Here is a 16,689-nt window from a genome sequence, read left to right on the forward strand (position 1 = left end):
CCAGGTGCACAGTGCAAGTTGTCACCATTCTGGGGTCTGGAGGACGGTGGCCCTCTTCTCACAGTGCAAAGGATCCACCATTCTGGGGTCTGGAGGATGGTGGCCCTCTTCTCACAGCTCCACTAGGTCCCTTCCACACTGCCCTAGCAGAAGTTCTCCATAAGGGCCCCGCCCCTGCAGAAAACTTTTGCCTGGGCATACAGGCATTTCCATACATCTTCTGAAATCTAGGCTGAGGTTCCCAAACCTCAATTCTTGACTTCTGTGCACCTAAAGGCTCAATACCACATGGAAGCTGCCAAGGCTTTGGGCTTCTACTCTCTGAAGCCACAGCCCAAGTTGTACATTGGCCCCTTTCGGCCACAGCTGGAGCAGCTGGGACACAGGGCACCAAGTCTCTAGGCTGCACACAGCACAGGGAACGAGGGCCCAGCCCACTAAACCACTTTTTCCTCCTTGGCCTCCAGGCCTGTGATGGGAAGGGCTGCTGTGAAGGTCTCTGACATGGCTTGGAGACATTTTCCCCATGGCCTTGGGGATTAACATTAGGCTCCTTGCTACTTATGCAAATTTCTGCAGCTGGCTTGAACTTCTCCCCAGAAAATGAGGGGTTTTTTTTCCCACTGCATTGTCAGGCTACAAATTTCTTTGATTTTTATGCTCCATTTCCCATTTAAAATGGAATGCTTTTAACAGCACCCAAGTCACATTTTGAATGCTTTGCTGCTTAGAAATTTCTTCTGCCAGATACCCTAAATCATCTCACTCAAGTTCAAAGTTCCACAAATCTCTGGGCAGGGGCAAAATGCCACCAGTCTCTGCTAAAACATAACAAGAGTCACCTTTGCTCCAGTTCCCAACAAGTTCCTTATCTCTATCTGAGACCACCTCAGCCTGGACTTTATTGTTCTTGTCACTATCAGCATTTTTGCCAAAGTCATTCAACAAGTCTCTAGGAGGTTCCAAACTTTCCCACATTTTCCTGTCTTCTTCTGAGCCCTTCAAACTGTTCCAACCTCTGCCTGTTATCAAGTTCCAAAGTCGCTTCCACATTTTTGGGTATCTTTTCAGCAACACCCCACTCTACTGGTACCAATTTACTGTTTTAGTTCATTTTCAAGCTGCTGATAAAGACATACCTGAAACTAGGGACAAAAAGATATTTAATTAGACTTACAGTTCCATATGGCTGGGGAGGCCTCAGAATCATGGCGAGAGGTGAAAGGCATATCTTACATGGCAGCAGCAAGAGAAAAATGAGCAAGATGCAAAAGTGGAAACACCCGATAAGCCATCAGATCTCATGAGATCTTATTCACTATCACAAGAATAGCACAGGAAAGACCAGCCCCCATGATTCAATTATCTCCCCCAGGTCCCTTCCACAACACATAGGAATTCTGGGAGATACAATTCAAGTTGAGATTTGAATGGGGACACAGCCAAACCATATCAGCTGATATTTAAGCATCATCCAGTGAGGTTCTGAAGGCAGTCGTATGTAATCACGGTACTGTACATTTTGATGGGGCTTTATTCTGTCATGTGCTTCCCCATCCATTATTGCCTTATTTTTTTAATAGTGCTCAATAAAGATTTATTAATTGAAGGGATGAAAGAATAACCTAATTTTCCCATAGCAGCAAGATGCATTATTGCCTTTAAATCCATTCAATAGTTTTTTTTATGTAGGCGTTATTAACTGTAGCGTTTACATGCATATCTGTATATGTACATTATTATTGAAGCAACTGAGATATAGAGACATAAGAGTAGGCCCAGCACCCAGGTCTTCTAACTGCAGGCAGAGTCAGCATGTTTCCTAACACAGCCCAATACTGTCTACAGATGATACCCCTAAGTGCTTCACATAATGAGGAAAGAGGGATAATGAGATTCTTGAATGCATTTACTAATCTAATTTTCTTCTCTTCAGAATTACTACTTGGATGAATTTGCAAATCTGTTAGACGAACTTCTGATGAAGATTAATGGTTTGTCCGACAGCCTACAACTCCCCCTTCTGGAAAAAATATCCAACAGCACAGGGGAGGCAAGGACAGAAGAGAGTCCCTTGGTGGACATTTCTAGTTACCAAGCTACTGAGGTAAGACCATGCAAAATTATTTATGTCAACTTTCTTTATAGCAATTTAAGTTCTAAAGAAGTTTTGGAATAGTTGTTTTTCCAAATTATAAGGTCCATTTGCATAAATATTCTCTAGATATCATACAGCTGATAAGATATGCTCTGGCCAGAACTAAAGAACCACTTAATAATTTAAAGTTCATGATGTGACTTCCAGTTTAAAATGGTAGCATAAATATCTATCTGCCCCTTATTTCTGATTACAACTGAAATCAACAAGGAGACTGAGAAACAGAAATGGAAACCCGATCTTCCCAGAAACAAAAAAAAAACAGGAATCTATGGCCCAGAATATGACCAGTAATCCCAAGAATGGATGCCAAGAACAGTGAAACTTAGACCAAAAGGAGATAGGATCTACCATTTCCAAGAGCACACAGAATTCTCCAAGTTAGACACTGTATATGGAGGACCCAACAAAGGCCCCTGGTTTGGAAGAAAAGATTATAGAGCACAAAGGAGTTTAAGGAATCTCCCTGAACCCTAATGCCACAGAGTTCCTGGGGCATAGGACTGAAGGACAAAACATGCAGGAAGCCATCTTTGTAGGAAGCTGTTTGTTGATGTGGCTGCGTAGAGGAGGAACTACTGGTGGTTCACAGACCTACAGTCACACTACTTGCAAACTATAGAAAAATCGGCCGGGCCTGGTGGCTCACGCCTGTAATCCCAGCACTTTGGGAGGCCGAGGCGGGCGGATCACGAGGTCAGGAGATTGAGACCATCCTGGCTAACACAGTGAAACACCGTCTCTACTAAAAATACAAAAAATCAGCCGGGCGAGGTGGCGGGCGCCTGTAGTCCCAGCTACTTGGGAGGCTGAGGCAGGAGAATGGCGTGAACCCCAGGGGGCGGAGCCTGCAGTGAGCCGAGATCGCGCCATTGCACTCCAGCCTGGGCGACAGCGAGACTCTGTCTCAAAAAAAAAAAAGAAAGAAAGAAAAAAAAAACTATAGAAAAATCAACACAAATAGACACACCATGTGCCAGGTACACAGTGAAAAAGAAAGATGAGTTCTGTGCCCCAGTGAGAAATAGCTTCCAGTGGTAACTTCCCTGAGATCCAGAGAGATACTCTGCTGGCCCAGAGCAGTCATGTTCACATGACTGAGTGGCAATGAAGGAGCTCTCTGAAGGCAGAGGAGAACATGAGGTACCCGCTATAAGCTCTCTGCCCCAGCCCTTCCAGGGCCCTAATTCACAACAACCCAGGGAAGAACACCCTTTATGAAAAGATGAACTTCCACATGTAGAGAGGAGTAGTCATAATAAAAGCAAGTAGTTATTGGATCTATGCAAATCTGCTTCAGGAAAAAGCAGTATGTAAAAATGACCAAAAGTGAAGATGAAGGGTAAAACTTTGAAAACAATTGTCATCAACAGGTAAAAATTGTAACCAAGATGTTCTCCACACAAAAGGTAAGTTAATGGAAAAAAAAATGTCTCTTTGAAATGACAGTTCGAAGCCAAGATGAAAGAACTCCAAGATGAAATAAAGAGACAATGAATTAACAGAGTTGAGGAAAGAAATGGAAAAGAAAAAAATAAAGCAAATGGATTCACAGAAAAGAGAATAAACTATATGGATGACATATTTGAGAAAATTCTGCAAAAGAAAAAAGTTAAAATTGATTTTAGGAAAAGTAATACACATGGAAATCAGACCAGGAAGAATGTGCGTAAGACACGGAAAGGGTATCTATAATTAGTGTCTCCCCTAAAAAACCCCAGGAAATTTGAACAGAAAAAAATATTTTAAAATATAATTTTAAAGGACTTTACTGGGAAAGAGATATAGACCTATATATTTAAAAAGGAACTGTGTCCCAGGGAAGAAACAGATTCACATCTATTAAAACTAGAACATGGGTGGGTGTAGTGGCTCATGCCTATAATCCCAGCATCTGGGAGGCCAAGGCAGGAGGATCACTTGAGCCCAGGAGTTCAAGACCAGCCTGAGCAATATAGTGAAACCCCATCTCTCCAAAGAAAAAATAAAAACAAAAACCTGTCGTCCCAGTTACTCAGGAGGCTGAGATGGAAGGATTACTGGGGTCCAAGAGGTAGAGGCTGCAGTGAGCGGTGATCCAGCCTAGGTGACAGAGCAAGACCATGTCTCAAAAAAAAAAACAAAACAGAAAACAGAAAAAATAAAAATAAAAAATAAAACACACCCTAATAAAGTCGCTGGACTTAAAAAAAGATAATCCTACTGACACCCAGATACCTCCTACCCCTGAAAATCAAGTCACCTCCAAGTGAGTTAAAATTATTTAAGTTATGGCCGGGCGCAGTGGCTCACGCCTGTAATCCCAGCACTTTGGGAGGCCAAGGCGGGCAGATCAGGAGGTCAGGAGATCGAGACCATCCTGGCTAACACAGTGAAACCCTGTCTCTACTAAAAATACAAAAAAATTAGCCAGGTGTGGTGGCGGGCACCTGTAGTCCCAGCTACCTGGGAGGCTGAGGCAGGATAATGGCGTGAACCCTGGAGGCAGAGTTTGCAGTGAGCCAAGAGTGCGCCACTGCACCTCCAGCCTGGGCGACAGAATGAGACTCTGTCTCAAAAAAAAAAAATTATTTGAGTTATTTAGCAATTATTATTATTGTTTTAATTATTAAAAAACTGTTTAAATGTGCATATGAAAATTGGGCAAATAATAGGAAAAACATAATTTTCAAGAAAAGAAAATATAATGACCAATTTTGTAAAAAATAAAATAAAATTGGGCCAGGTGCAGTGGCTCACTCCCGTAATCCTAGCACTTTGGGAGGCCTAGGCAGGCGGATCACAAGGTCAGGAGATCAAGACCATCCTGGCTAACACAGTGAAACTGTGTCTCTACTAAAAATACACAAAATAAGCTGGGCGTCATGGCACGTGGCTGTATTCCCAGCTACTCAGGAGGCTGAGGCAAGAGAATTGCTCGAACCTGGGAGGCAGAGGTTGCAGTGAGCCGAGATCACACCACTGCACTCCAGCCTGGGCAACAGAGTGAGACTCTGCCTCAAAAATAAATTAATAAATAAAATAAAATAGAGGATTTATATAGAGGAGAAAAAAATGGGATAGTATTTACTATATTTGTAACATAAAAATGAAAGAATTTAATTAAAAATTTTAGAAGAAAGATAATTGTATGTATTTATATTTAAACCATAAGGTATGTATTGTTATTTTTGAATGATAGGATTAAAACAAACAAAGGACAATATATACTGCTAATTAATGCTTAGCAGAAAGCACTGACAGATGAAAACCCATGGTATATAACGTGGAGCAACAACAAAAGTAAACTAAGTATGTGTTCAACTCAAATAGCAAAAATTCACAACACACAAAAATATACACACAGACACACACACTAAGCAAAACAGAAGGAAAGAAGTTGAAAGGATGAAAGTATAATTTAATGAAATCAACAGCAAAATGAAGTAATCCAAGAGATGATTCTTTTTACAAACAATTAAATTGACAAATTATTGGCTAACGTATCTAAATATGATGAACAAAGTGAGTAAAATTCATATACAAAATAAAAATGAGAAACAGAAAATAACCTTAAGGAAATTAAATAAATTATAAAATTTTGGAAGGAGAGAACAGTTATCATTGTTTATTATGCAACAAACTGACTTGAGTAGAGACAGAAATCTGAAACAGTATTTGAAGTTCTATCCTTCCAAAAGCACCAGTCCCAGATGGCTTCACAGAGAAAATACACCAAACTATTAAGAAGCATGTAAGTCCAGAACGATCCTCAAACTGTGCCACAGCAGAGACAGAAGAAAAGCTTCTGAATGTGTTTTTATGAAACAAGCAATTTATTTACTAAAACTGGACAAAATATTCCAAATTAAAAATAAAACAACATGTCAGTCTTATTGATTTTTATACCAAAAATCTAAATAAAACATTAACAAATAGAATCCAGCAGCAGATTAAGAAGATTATATCCCATGATCATATGAGTATTAAATCAGGATATAAATGTTTTAATAAAAAATCTATTAATAGGCCAGGCGTGGTGGCTCACACCTGTAATCCCAGCAATTTGGGAGACCAAGGCAGGCGGATCACGAGGTCAGGAGATCAAGACCATCCTGGCTAACATGGTGAAAACCCGTCTCTACTAAAAATACAAAACAAATTAGCCGGGTGTGGTGGCGGGCACCTGTATTCCCAGCTGCTCGGAAGGCTGAGGCAGGAGAATGGCTTGAACCTGGGAGGCAGAGCTTGCAGTGAGCCAAGATCACGCTACTGCACTCCAGCCTGGGCGACAGAGCGAGACTCCATCTCAAAAAAAAAAAAAAAATTAAAATTAAAAAAATGTATAACTATATATAATTGGGCTGGGTGTGGTGTCTCACACCTGTAATCCAAGCACTTTGGGAGGCCAAGGCAGGTGGATCACTTGAGGCCAGGAGTTCGAGACCGGCCTGGCCAACAAAAATTAGCCCGGCATGGTGCACGCCTGTAATCCCCACTACTCAGGAGGCTGAGGCACGAGAATCTCTTGAACCTGGAAGGTGGAGTTTGCAGTGAGCAGAGATCTCACCACTGCATTTCCAGCCTGGGCAATAGAATAAATAAAATAAAAATAGATGAATAAAATAAAAATAAATGAAATAAATAATAAATAAAAATAAATGAAATAAAATAAGAATATATTAATAACCTTCACCAAACAGGGAGGAAACTATCATTTTATTTTTTCCATGGCTACATTTGATAAAATTCAACATTCCTTCCTACTTTTTAAAACATATTCTTAATAAAAGTGAAATTGATTTTTTTTAAAAAATAGGAATATAGCTGAAGTTAAATGTCAGTATTATATTTAATAATATAACATCAGAGCCTTTACTACTAAGGACAAAAAGATTATCAATTCAAAAGTCCTACAACAGGCCAGACACAGTGTCTCCCACCTACAATACAAGCACTTCAGGAGTCCAAGGCTGGAGGATCACTTGAGCCCAGGAGTTCGCGACCTGTCTGGGCAACATGAGGAGATCTTGTCTGTACAAAAAATACAAAACTAGCCAGGTGTGGTGGCACACACCTCTAGTCCTAGCTACTTGGAAGGCTGAGGTGGGAGGGTCACTTCAGCTGGGGAGGTCAAGGCTGCAGTGAGCCATGATTATGCCACTGCACTCCAGTCTGGGAAACAGAGTGAAAACCTGTCTCAAAAAGCAAATGAAAACAAAGTCCCACCACAGCATTTTAAAAGCGTATGGCTCATCTCTTTCCTATAAACCCACTTAATTTGTTTATATATTTTATAGCTCGTATAGCTAGCAAGAGCTTTAAATTTATAATATGGTTGAGCAGTCTTTTATATACACAACACACACTATTGTGAGTCCTTATACAGTTACAGCACATAGTAATCTACACTAATTTCCTATGGCTGAGAAAAGAATTTCCCTCAAATGATGGCGGAGGCTTGTCGGTGCTGTCTTTGCCCTTATGACTTACTTTTCTTGTGTATGAGTGGGACGTTTTCAGCAGCAATGCAATCCACAGGAAAACACAATGCTTTCTGTACTATCACTTTATGAGGTATTTATCAAAAGTATGTTTGGCAAAAAGTTAATGCTGCCAAGGTGGGTCTCTCTCACCTGGCTCCCAGGTGGGTTTCTGCCTGCAGAACTCAAGTTTCTGCAACATGAGTTTAGCTGGCCTCCCTGGGAAAGAACCAGGAATGTCATTGGTCTTGGAATAGGCCAAGCAAGCTGGACTTTACAGAACAGACCCTCTTTTGTGTGAGGGGATCTGAGGAAACAATTCATTGGAATTTCCTAACTTCAAGGCATTTGTTTCTTCATCTTAACCATTAATAATTAAGATCTGTATCTTTATAAACTAGAAGGATTGGATGCCTGGAGCTATCAATAACCACCTACAAATCATATTGTTCTTTGTATTTTTTAAGTGACTCATGGCAACAAAATGCGGTGAGTTGCCAACCCCCACCTTTTCCCCCTTGCCAGCTCGGCTCCCTTAACGGTTCTTGGCACTCTGTGGCCTCTCAGCTATGTAGCCCTGGACCCCGAGGAGAGCTCCCCGCTGGGGGCTGCTGCTGATTGGGCAGAAGGACCTCCGAGCTCTTGCCCTGCTCCCTGCTGGGGCCTCTTCTCTACTGCGATGACTCACCACTTTGCAGGAACTGGCTGGGCCACTAGGCAGTAGATGCAGTTTAGAGATGTCAGAAGGGTTTTTCCTCCACATATTTTCCTCTTGATTTGCTTTTGTGAATACCATTGCGTAAGGCAGGAACATCCAGAAGGGAACGCCTGACCTCAGGGCACAGTCTCTCCTAGAGGATTTTTGCCTTTGTTTTTTTCAGTGTAATTCCTTGGCACCTACCTGCCAGGAGGAAGATGAGATGTTTTTTATAACTGTGGAAAATCTGCATTCCCTTTCACATCTGGGGTCCCCAGCACAATTTGTGAAGACTGGTGTGCCACAGTCCACAGCCACTCTTTTCAGCAAGGTTTGTGCTCTGAACTCTGCCGGTCAGTGTTACTTAGGAGCAGGAAGCCATCAAGAGGGTGAATTTTCTCTCAGCTTCTTCCCTTAACTTGCCAAGTTGTAGAATAATGAGAAGATTTAGAATACTTAGCTTTTCCCAATGCATTTACATAGCCCCCGTCACAGATGACTGTCAAAGAAATTTACTGAGCTCCCTCAAATCTAGAAGTTTTTGTAATTATAGTTGGGTTCTGTAAACTTACTGAATCTTCATTGACTTCAGCGTTTTCTAACGGATGATGCAATGTATCTGAACACTAAGTTTGAATCCTTGAGGAGGAAACTGGCTAGAAGGGGCTTTTTAAAATGAAATATTGGCCAGGCATGGTGCCTCACACCTGTAATTCCAGAACTTTGGGAGGCCGAGGCAGGTGGATCACTTGAGGTAAGGAGTTCGAGACCAGCTTGGTCAACATGGTGAAACCCCGTCCCTCCTAAAAATACAAAAATTAGCCGGGTGTGGTGATGGGCGCCTATAATCCCAGCTACTCAGGAGGCTGAGGCAGGAGAATCGCTTGAACTCGGGAGGCAGAGGTTGCAGTGAGGCTAGATTGCACCACTGCACCCCAGCCTGGGTGACAGAGTGAGACTCCATCTCAAAAAAAAAAAAAAAAAGGAAATATAAACTCGGCCTGAACATGCAGAAAGTATGATGCCCTAGAGATGCCCCAACTCCTGCTGATAAACATGGAGGTCATGCAGGTCTGAGGGTTGAGCAGCTGTGGAGAGTGATTCAGTTTTAACCACTGGCTGGGTGACTGTAGGAAAGCAACTTAACTTCTTCGTGTCTTTACACCCTACTCTGTAAAAGGAGGACAGTAGTAGAGCCTCTCCCATGAGACCGCTGAGAGAGGTAAAGGAGTTAAAGGAGTTTGTGTCTGCATGCTGTAAGTGCTCTCTATAGCTTTAATAGAGACTATTAACACTTTCACATTTCATGCATTCCTCAAGTATTTTTGTGCCAGGCACAATTCTAGAGGCTGGGGATCCAAAGATGAACAACACTGACTTGAACATGAACTATGTCCACTCAGAAAACATTATATTCCTGGAACTTGGAAGATACAAATCTCAAAATTATGGACAAAAACCTGAGCAACTTTTGTATCCACTTGGACCTATGTTATGATGTGTTTCTTCATGTGAAGCCGAGAGGGATCAGTAAGGATGCAAACATCAAGTTCAAATGAAGTATGCTCAGGAAGAATGCATCCCATAATTCCCAGACTTCATTCAGGATGTTAAGGAACAGTATATTCCTGGACTTAACTAAAAATGATCATTCTCACCTGCTGTCACATCCTGGTTCTGCCCTTGCTAGCTGAGTTCTCATGACTTTCTCTCCACCAGTGTGGCTTCCATAGAGCCCAGCACTCAGTAAATATTTAGTGAACTGTTATTGAGCAAAAAGAAGTGGTGGGTGATCTATATGGATAGAAAAGGGCGACTAATAAAGCAAGCATGGGAAAATGCTAATAGATGGCTCTGGAAAGGGTAGCTGAGTGCTTCTGAATTACTCTTGTAACTTTCTTGTTAAGTTTAAAATTATTTCCAAGTGAAACGCTTTTAAAAAGAAGCTATTGTGGGTTGGGCGCAGTGGCTCATGTCTGTAATCCCAGCACTTTGGGAGGCCGAGGTGGGCAGATCACCTGAGGTAAGGAGTTCGAGACCAGCCTGGCCAACATGGTGAAACCCCGTTTCTACTAAAAATACAAAAAATTAGCGGGCATGGTGGTGGGCACCTGTAATCCCAGCTACTTGGGAGGCTAAGGCAGGAGAATCACTTGAGCCTGGGAGATGGAGGTTGCAGTGAGCCAAGATAGCACCATTGCACTCTAGCTTGGGCAACAAGAGTAAAACTCCATCTCAAAAAAAAAAAGAAGCTATTATATTACTCAAGTAAAGAAGTACAAAATGATAGGGTCACAGTTGTGAGATATGATTTGTTTTCATGGTTCTCATTGTTTTTTCTAAGCTTTTCTATGTTTCTAAGTATGTCTTGGAATTTTTCCCATGATGGGCATCACAAGAAAAGCTAATTAAATTTAAAAGAACTAGATATGGCTTACAAATACTTAATATATTAGAAGTGGGAATAACTTAAAACCTAAAGAGAAATGTTGAAGCAGACAGCCTTCTGAAATGAATTCTCTCTGCTTTCATGGATTATACTAAGTCTTCCTGGGATGACTTCACAAGCAGGAATGTTTTTGTGGCTGCTGATTCATTCCTTCCTGGCAGACATAGCTCCAATGAAGTTGAAATATTATTGTTAATCCCTTTTATTTAGATGTGTGCTAGAATGGCACTCGAGGCACTAAGGATATAAACCAGGGCTTCTGTATGACTGTGAACACATAATTCATTTACTTGGGCCAAATTGTCTCCTAGCAGGGTTCAAGAAAGTTGAATTCTCAAGGACTAAAATACACTGTCAGCTGGCTTCTTTTTGAGGTTTCTATTTCAATTGGAGTCTTGCAAACTACAATTATTCTCAAAAGAATATGTAAAATACTGCATTAGTTTGCTAGGGCTGCCATGACAAAGTGCCACAAACAGAAATTTATTCTCTTATAGTCTGGAGGCCAGAAGTCCAAGGTCAGGGTGTCAGCAGGGCCATGCTCCCTCTAAAGGCCCTGGTGAAGGATCTGTTCCAGGCCTCTCTCCAGCTTCTTAGCTCCTTGGCTTGTGGCAGTGTAGTTCTCATTTTTACAGGGCATTCTCCCTGGGTGTCCAAATTTTCTCTTTTTACAACACAATCATATTGGATTAGGACCCACCCTAATTACCGTATCTTAACTTGATCATCAGCAAAATAAGGTCACATTCACTGGTGCCTTTTTTGTTCTGGAGGAAGAACAATTCAACCCATAACAAATACATTTAAGCAGATGTAAATATTTGAAGAAAGTATTATAGTTTTCCATTAATTCCAGCTTTTTGAAAAATGTAGTTTCACTAATCTGACAAAAGTAAAACAAAATACTCAAAAAATTAGCAAACTCTTCTTTTTTACTCTGTGCAAATCTTAATTTATAAATGCTTTTATAAGAATGATGTTTGTATGTTAGTACATGTTGATTATCACTAAAATTATAAAACAAGTAGATTGAGTATTTGACTGTGGAAAAGATCAAGTAATAACAAAAGATGATTTTTTTGCCATTTTAAATAATACTTTTAAATAGAAATGCCAGTGGGTCTTCCCTAAAATGCTATATAGCTATCAATGTATACTCCCAATGGCTTTCTAAGTTACAGAACGCAGGAATGTAGGAGAGCCTCTGAGGTCAGGAGCTCCTGTTGCCTCCTCCTCAGGTAAGTGACTCATTCTCAAGGGATAAAATCACGTAAGAATCCCCGAAGACATACGTCATCCATGTCATCAGCACAACACCTTTAGTAAAGATTGAATCCATTTCCCCCGCGGTTTGGGAGTGAGTGTCTATCTTTGGTAAAATCTAGTACAGCAGTTCCCACTGGTTTTGCACTCTTAGCTATGTCTTGAATAATTTATTACTCAACATATAGTTGAAAGGCTTGACAATTAATTGGTTTTAAGTAGGACCAAGGAGAGGAAAAATTAGAGCAGATTCAAGGGTTTCCCTATTCAAAGCCATGTTCACTCAACCACTATCCCAGTAGACTTTTCTTGAGTGGAAGACAGAGGGTCCAAGTTACAGCTAGCACACATGGGTGTACCAATGTCATCATTCACTACACCAGTGTGGGGATTTATTCTATCTGATCTTCAGAATTCAAGTAAATATAGAATGAGGTTGTACAAATCTCTGGGACTGTAGGGAGGAACTCTTTTCTCATGGTGACCTTCTTCCTGGCTTCTCTTGCTGGTTTAGAATCAATTTAAGTATTACTGAAATACTAGCCCTTGTCCTTGAAAAAGTAGAGACCTTAGGAAAGTTTTCTGCTGCAGTTGTCCTGAGTTGAATAATTTTCCAGAAATTTGTGCTTGCCAGGGCCTCCTTGCAGTCTCTACTTTCATAAGTTACTGCGTTTTTTTTGACCAACATCCTGGTCCTGTTGCCAGGCAGGAGTAAGGAAATGTGATTATTAAAGTTTAGAAATATGTACTGACCTTTGAAGGACTTACCAACACCCTGCACCCTGCAGAAGTTGAGCATCTTTTTTCAAAAGCTGCGGGTGACATTATTTATAACTCTCGTAGGCAGCTGGTTTCTTGGATGCTGGGTCAGAGTGGAGAGGGGAGGAACTGGATGCCTTGCACAGAAGGTGGTTATACTATCCTCTGCAGCCACAGCAATCAGCACCATGTGGTCCTGACAGAGGGGAAGAGACAAAGATCCTTGGAACAGAATAGATCCCAGGAATAGAGATCCCAGAATGGACTCACACAAATATGCCAAACTCATCTTGACAAAGGTGCTGAAGCAATTCATTGAAGGAAGAATAGCATTTTTGACAATGTTACTGACGCAATTGAACATCCAAAAGCAAAAGAAAACAAAAAGAACTTGGACCTATACCTCATACTATATACAAAAGTAATTCAAAATGGATTATGAACAATGTTTTATGCAAAACATGAAACTGTCAAATTTGGGGGAGAAAAAAAACAGGAGAAAATCAGAAATTGGAACTTTAAAAATTAAAAATTTTTTTCTGGCTGGGTGTGGTGGCTCATGCCTGTAATCCCAGCACTTTGGGAGGCTGAGGCGGGCAGATCACTAGGTCAGGAAATCGAGACCATCCTGGCTAACACGGTGAAACCCCGTCTCTACTAAAAATACAAAAAAATTAGCCAGGCGTGGTGGCAGACTCCTGTAGTCCCAGCTACTTGGGAGGCTGAGGCAGCAGAAGGGCGTGAACCCAGGAGGCAGAGCTTGCAGTGAGCCAAGATCACGCTACTGCACTCCAGCCTGGGCAACAGAGTGAGACTCTGTCTCAAAAAAAAAAGAAAAAAATCTTTTGTTCTGCAAATGACTTTGTTGAGAGGATGGAAGGACAATCCACAGACTGAAGGGAAATATTTGCAGACCGCATGTTCAACAAAGAACTAGTATCTACAATATATAAAGAAGCCTCGGAATTCAACAGTAAAAATGTAAATAATCTAATTAGAAAGTGGACCAAAAAAATGGACAGACATTTCACTGAAGAAGATGTACAGATGGCAAACACATGAAAAGATGTGACTATCACTAGCCGTTAGGGAAATGGAAATTAAGACCATAGTGATATATCACTACATACCTTAGAAAGACTAAAATAAAAAATAGTGACAACACCAAATGCTGGGAAGAATGCAGAGACTACGTCACTCATACATGGCTGGTGGGAATGTAAAATGGTACAGCAACTATGGGAAATTGTTTGGCAGTTTCTTATAAAATGAAACACGAAAACTTATTGCCCAAAAATTATCTGGATCATAGATCCCAAAGAAGTGAAGACTTAGATTTACATAAAAACCTGCACATGAATGTTCACAGCAGCTTTATTTGTGACACCTCTGAACTGGAAATAGCTTTCACTGAGTGAATGGTTAAACAAACTGTGGTCCCTTCATATCATGGAATGCTACTAAGCAATAAAGACAAAAAGACTATTGATCCACGCAGCCACCTGGGTGAATCACCACAGAATTAAGCTGAGTGAGTGCAAAAAGCCAAACTCAAAAGGTTACATACTATATGATTCTATTTATAGCTTTTTTTTTTTGAGACGGAGTCTTCTGTTGCCGAGACTGGAGTGCAGTGGTACAATCTCGGCTCACTGCAACATCCACCTCCCGGTTTCAAGTAATTCTCATGCTTCAGCCTCCCAAGTAGCTGGGCCTACAGGTGCACACCACCAAGCCTGGCTAATTTTTGTATTTTTAGTAGAGACAGGGTTTCACCATGTTGGCCAGGCTGGTCTCAAACTCCTGACGTCAAGCCATCCACCCACCTCAGCCTCCTAAAATGCTGGGATTACAGGCGTGAGCCACCGCTCCAGGCCAATATAACATTCTTAAAATGACAAAATTATAGACATGGGAAGTAGTTCGTGGTTGCCAGGAGTCAGGGATGAAAAGAAGGTGAGGAAGGAAGGAAGAAGGCTTAGGTGCATCTATAAAAGGACAGCAGAAGGGATCTTGGTGATGGAATGTTCTTTACGTTAATTGTATCAATGTCAATATCCTGGCTGGGATGTTGTTTTGTAATTTTGCAAGATGTGACCATTGAGGAAAACCTGGTAAAAGGTACATAGGAGTGTTCTGTATTATGTCTTACAACTGTGTGTGAATTCTACAATTATCTCAAAGTAAAAAAAAAAATTAAAAAATAACGAGGTTGTTATAGCATACAAAATTACAATAAGTTGAAAATGGTATTAACTTAAAAACCAGTGCAAATATTAATTATTTTTCCTAGCAAACAAGAGAATAGTCTAGCCACAAATGTGCATAATAAGTGCTCTTTCTGGGCACCTCCTTTCTCCCACTCAGCCCATGGTTTATCCTTTCCCCAAGTATCTTTTATAGATGAAAGCTCCAAAGCATGAAGGCATCTGAGCTTCTGCAGTATTTGGACATCCTGAATTGCTCAGATTTCTACCTAATGAGATTTTGGCCTCATCTGTGGGCCCCGCACCATATGTTCCCACTTTCTGCTGGACCAAAACCCAAATAGGGGTGGAGGGAAGAGCATGTGTCATCTTAGACTCTGTAAATGTGGAGCCGTTCTCAGACGCTAAAAAAATCTGAGTTATTTGGGACAAGAGTAATATGTCTGTATCAGTAACCAAATATCTCCGTAGAGAATACCAGCAAGAAATATGGGTGGAAGAGTAATTAGAGAATCTGACCAAGCCACAGAGATACAAGAGCTGAGCCTGAGTTATGGACTACTCCCACTGGTGGTATCATTGAGATGGCTGACAACTTGCTCCTCAAAACACACCATGTTTCAGCATAATTTAACCACAAAAGTCTCACCAGCATTTTGAACAGCATCATATCCTAGACAGAAATTGACAAAGGAAACTGAGCCTGCCAGTCAGTGGCTGCAAAAAGCTGTCCACACACACCACCTTGATAATTTGCTCTCTGCTCTCAGGTGATGGGGCCTGCTTGATTAAAAACATGCAGCCATCTGACCTATTGGCAAAACATCTGCCATCAGCAGTGTCTGATTTCTTCCACTTTTGGATCCACATTTGCTGCTTAGCCTAAAAAATAAGTGGAAATGTGTGTGGCATTGGGCAGGGCACAGTGGTGTGTTTTTGGCATTCTTCAGAGCAGATAAATTACTTGAGTGAAGGGCAGGAAAGAATTTGTTTTCGAAGACTTGAGATTCTCTCCATAGGACAAGAACTTCTAGTTTAGTTACTAATATAACAACCTGTTAGCTGAACATCATTTTTTAAAAAGGATATTACCAGTGTCTGTTCTGTGGGCACAATGCTTTCCAGAATAGAAAGTTCTGACTTGCATCTGAAGTAAGTCCAGTTCAAGAAGAGCACTGCCTTTGAGGTCAGTGGGAAGTCAGTGTCCAAGCCTGTTTCACAGCATGCTGGGTCAGAGAAGACATTCATGTGCTGAAGGCCAGTCCTGAAATTCAAATTCTTATGAGACTAAGAAACTCATACAAAGATGAGGATGACTTTTAAAATCATAAATCTCCTATATATCATTAATACATAGTCTCACTTCAATTGCCCTTATCTCTATACTAGACTTAAGCACACTGGAAGTTGGCAAATCATAGGTCAAAGACCTTTACAGCAGATCAAATACAGGTGCATTATTGTTTGTAAGGGAAAATGTTTTCTTCATCTTCACCTGTCTGTGGGCTATAATACCTCCTTGATGAGCCACCAGGTCTGTATTATCTCCTCCCTGTGACTCACTGGCGTTTCTTTATTCTAATCATGAGTGACTTCAACTACTATCATTCTTTTGTTCCCTTCTGATGTTGAGCCATAACCTGCTCTGCAAACTCCACCAAATGGAAGGTCTTTGCCCCGGAGTCAAAATTAAT

The 16,689-nt window shown here is 41.0% G+C and overlaps 1 protein-coding gene across 1 annotated transcript in view; it reads left to right on the forward strand.

Moving 5' to 3' along the window:
* The window catches only part of PKD1L1 (polycystin 1 like 1, transient receptor potential channel interacting), a 180,544-nt gene that overhangs the window by 160,435 nt on the left and 3,420 nt on the right, over positions 1 to 16,689 (forward strand). Inside the window, exon 57 of the mRNA XM_032758137.2 lies at positions 1,937 to 2,107. Within this exon, the coding sequence (XP_032614028.1) occupies positions 1,937 to 2,107 (171 nt within the window). The remainder of the gene's footprint in view (positions 1 to 1,936; positions 2,108 to 16,689) is intronic.

The sequence above is a fragment of the Hylobates moloch genome, unplaced genomic scaffold (genome assembly GCF_009828535.3).
Source record: "Hylobates moloch isolate HMO894 unplaced genomic scaffold, HMol_V3 SCAFFOLD_1, whole genome shotgun sequence".
In the NCBI taxonomy this organism is placed as follows: Eukaryota; Metazoa; Chordata; class Mammalia; order Primates; family Hylobatidae; genus Hylobates; species Hylobates moloch.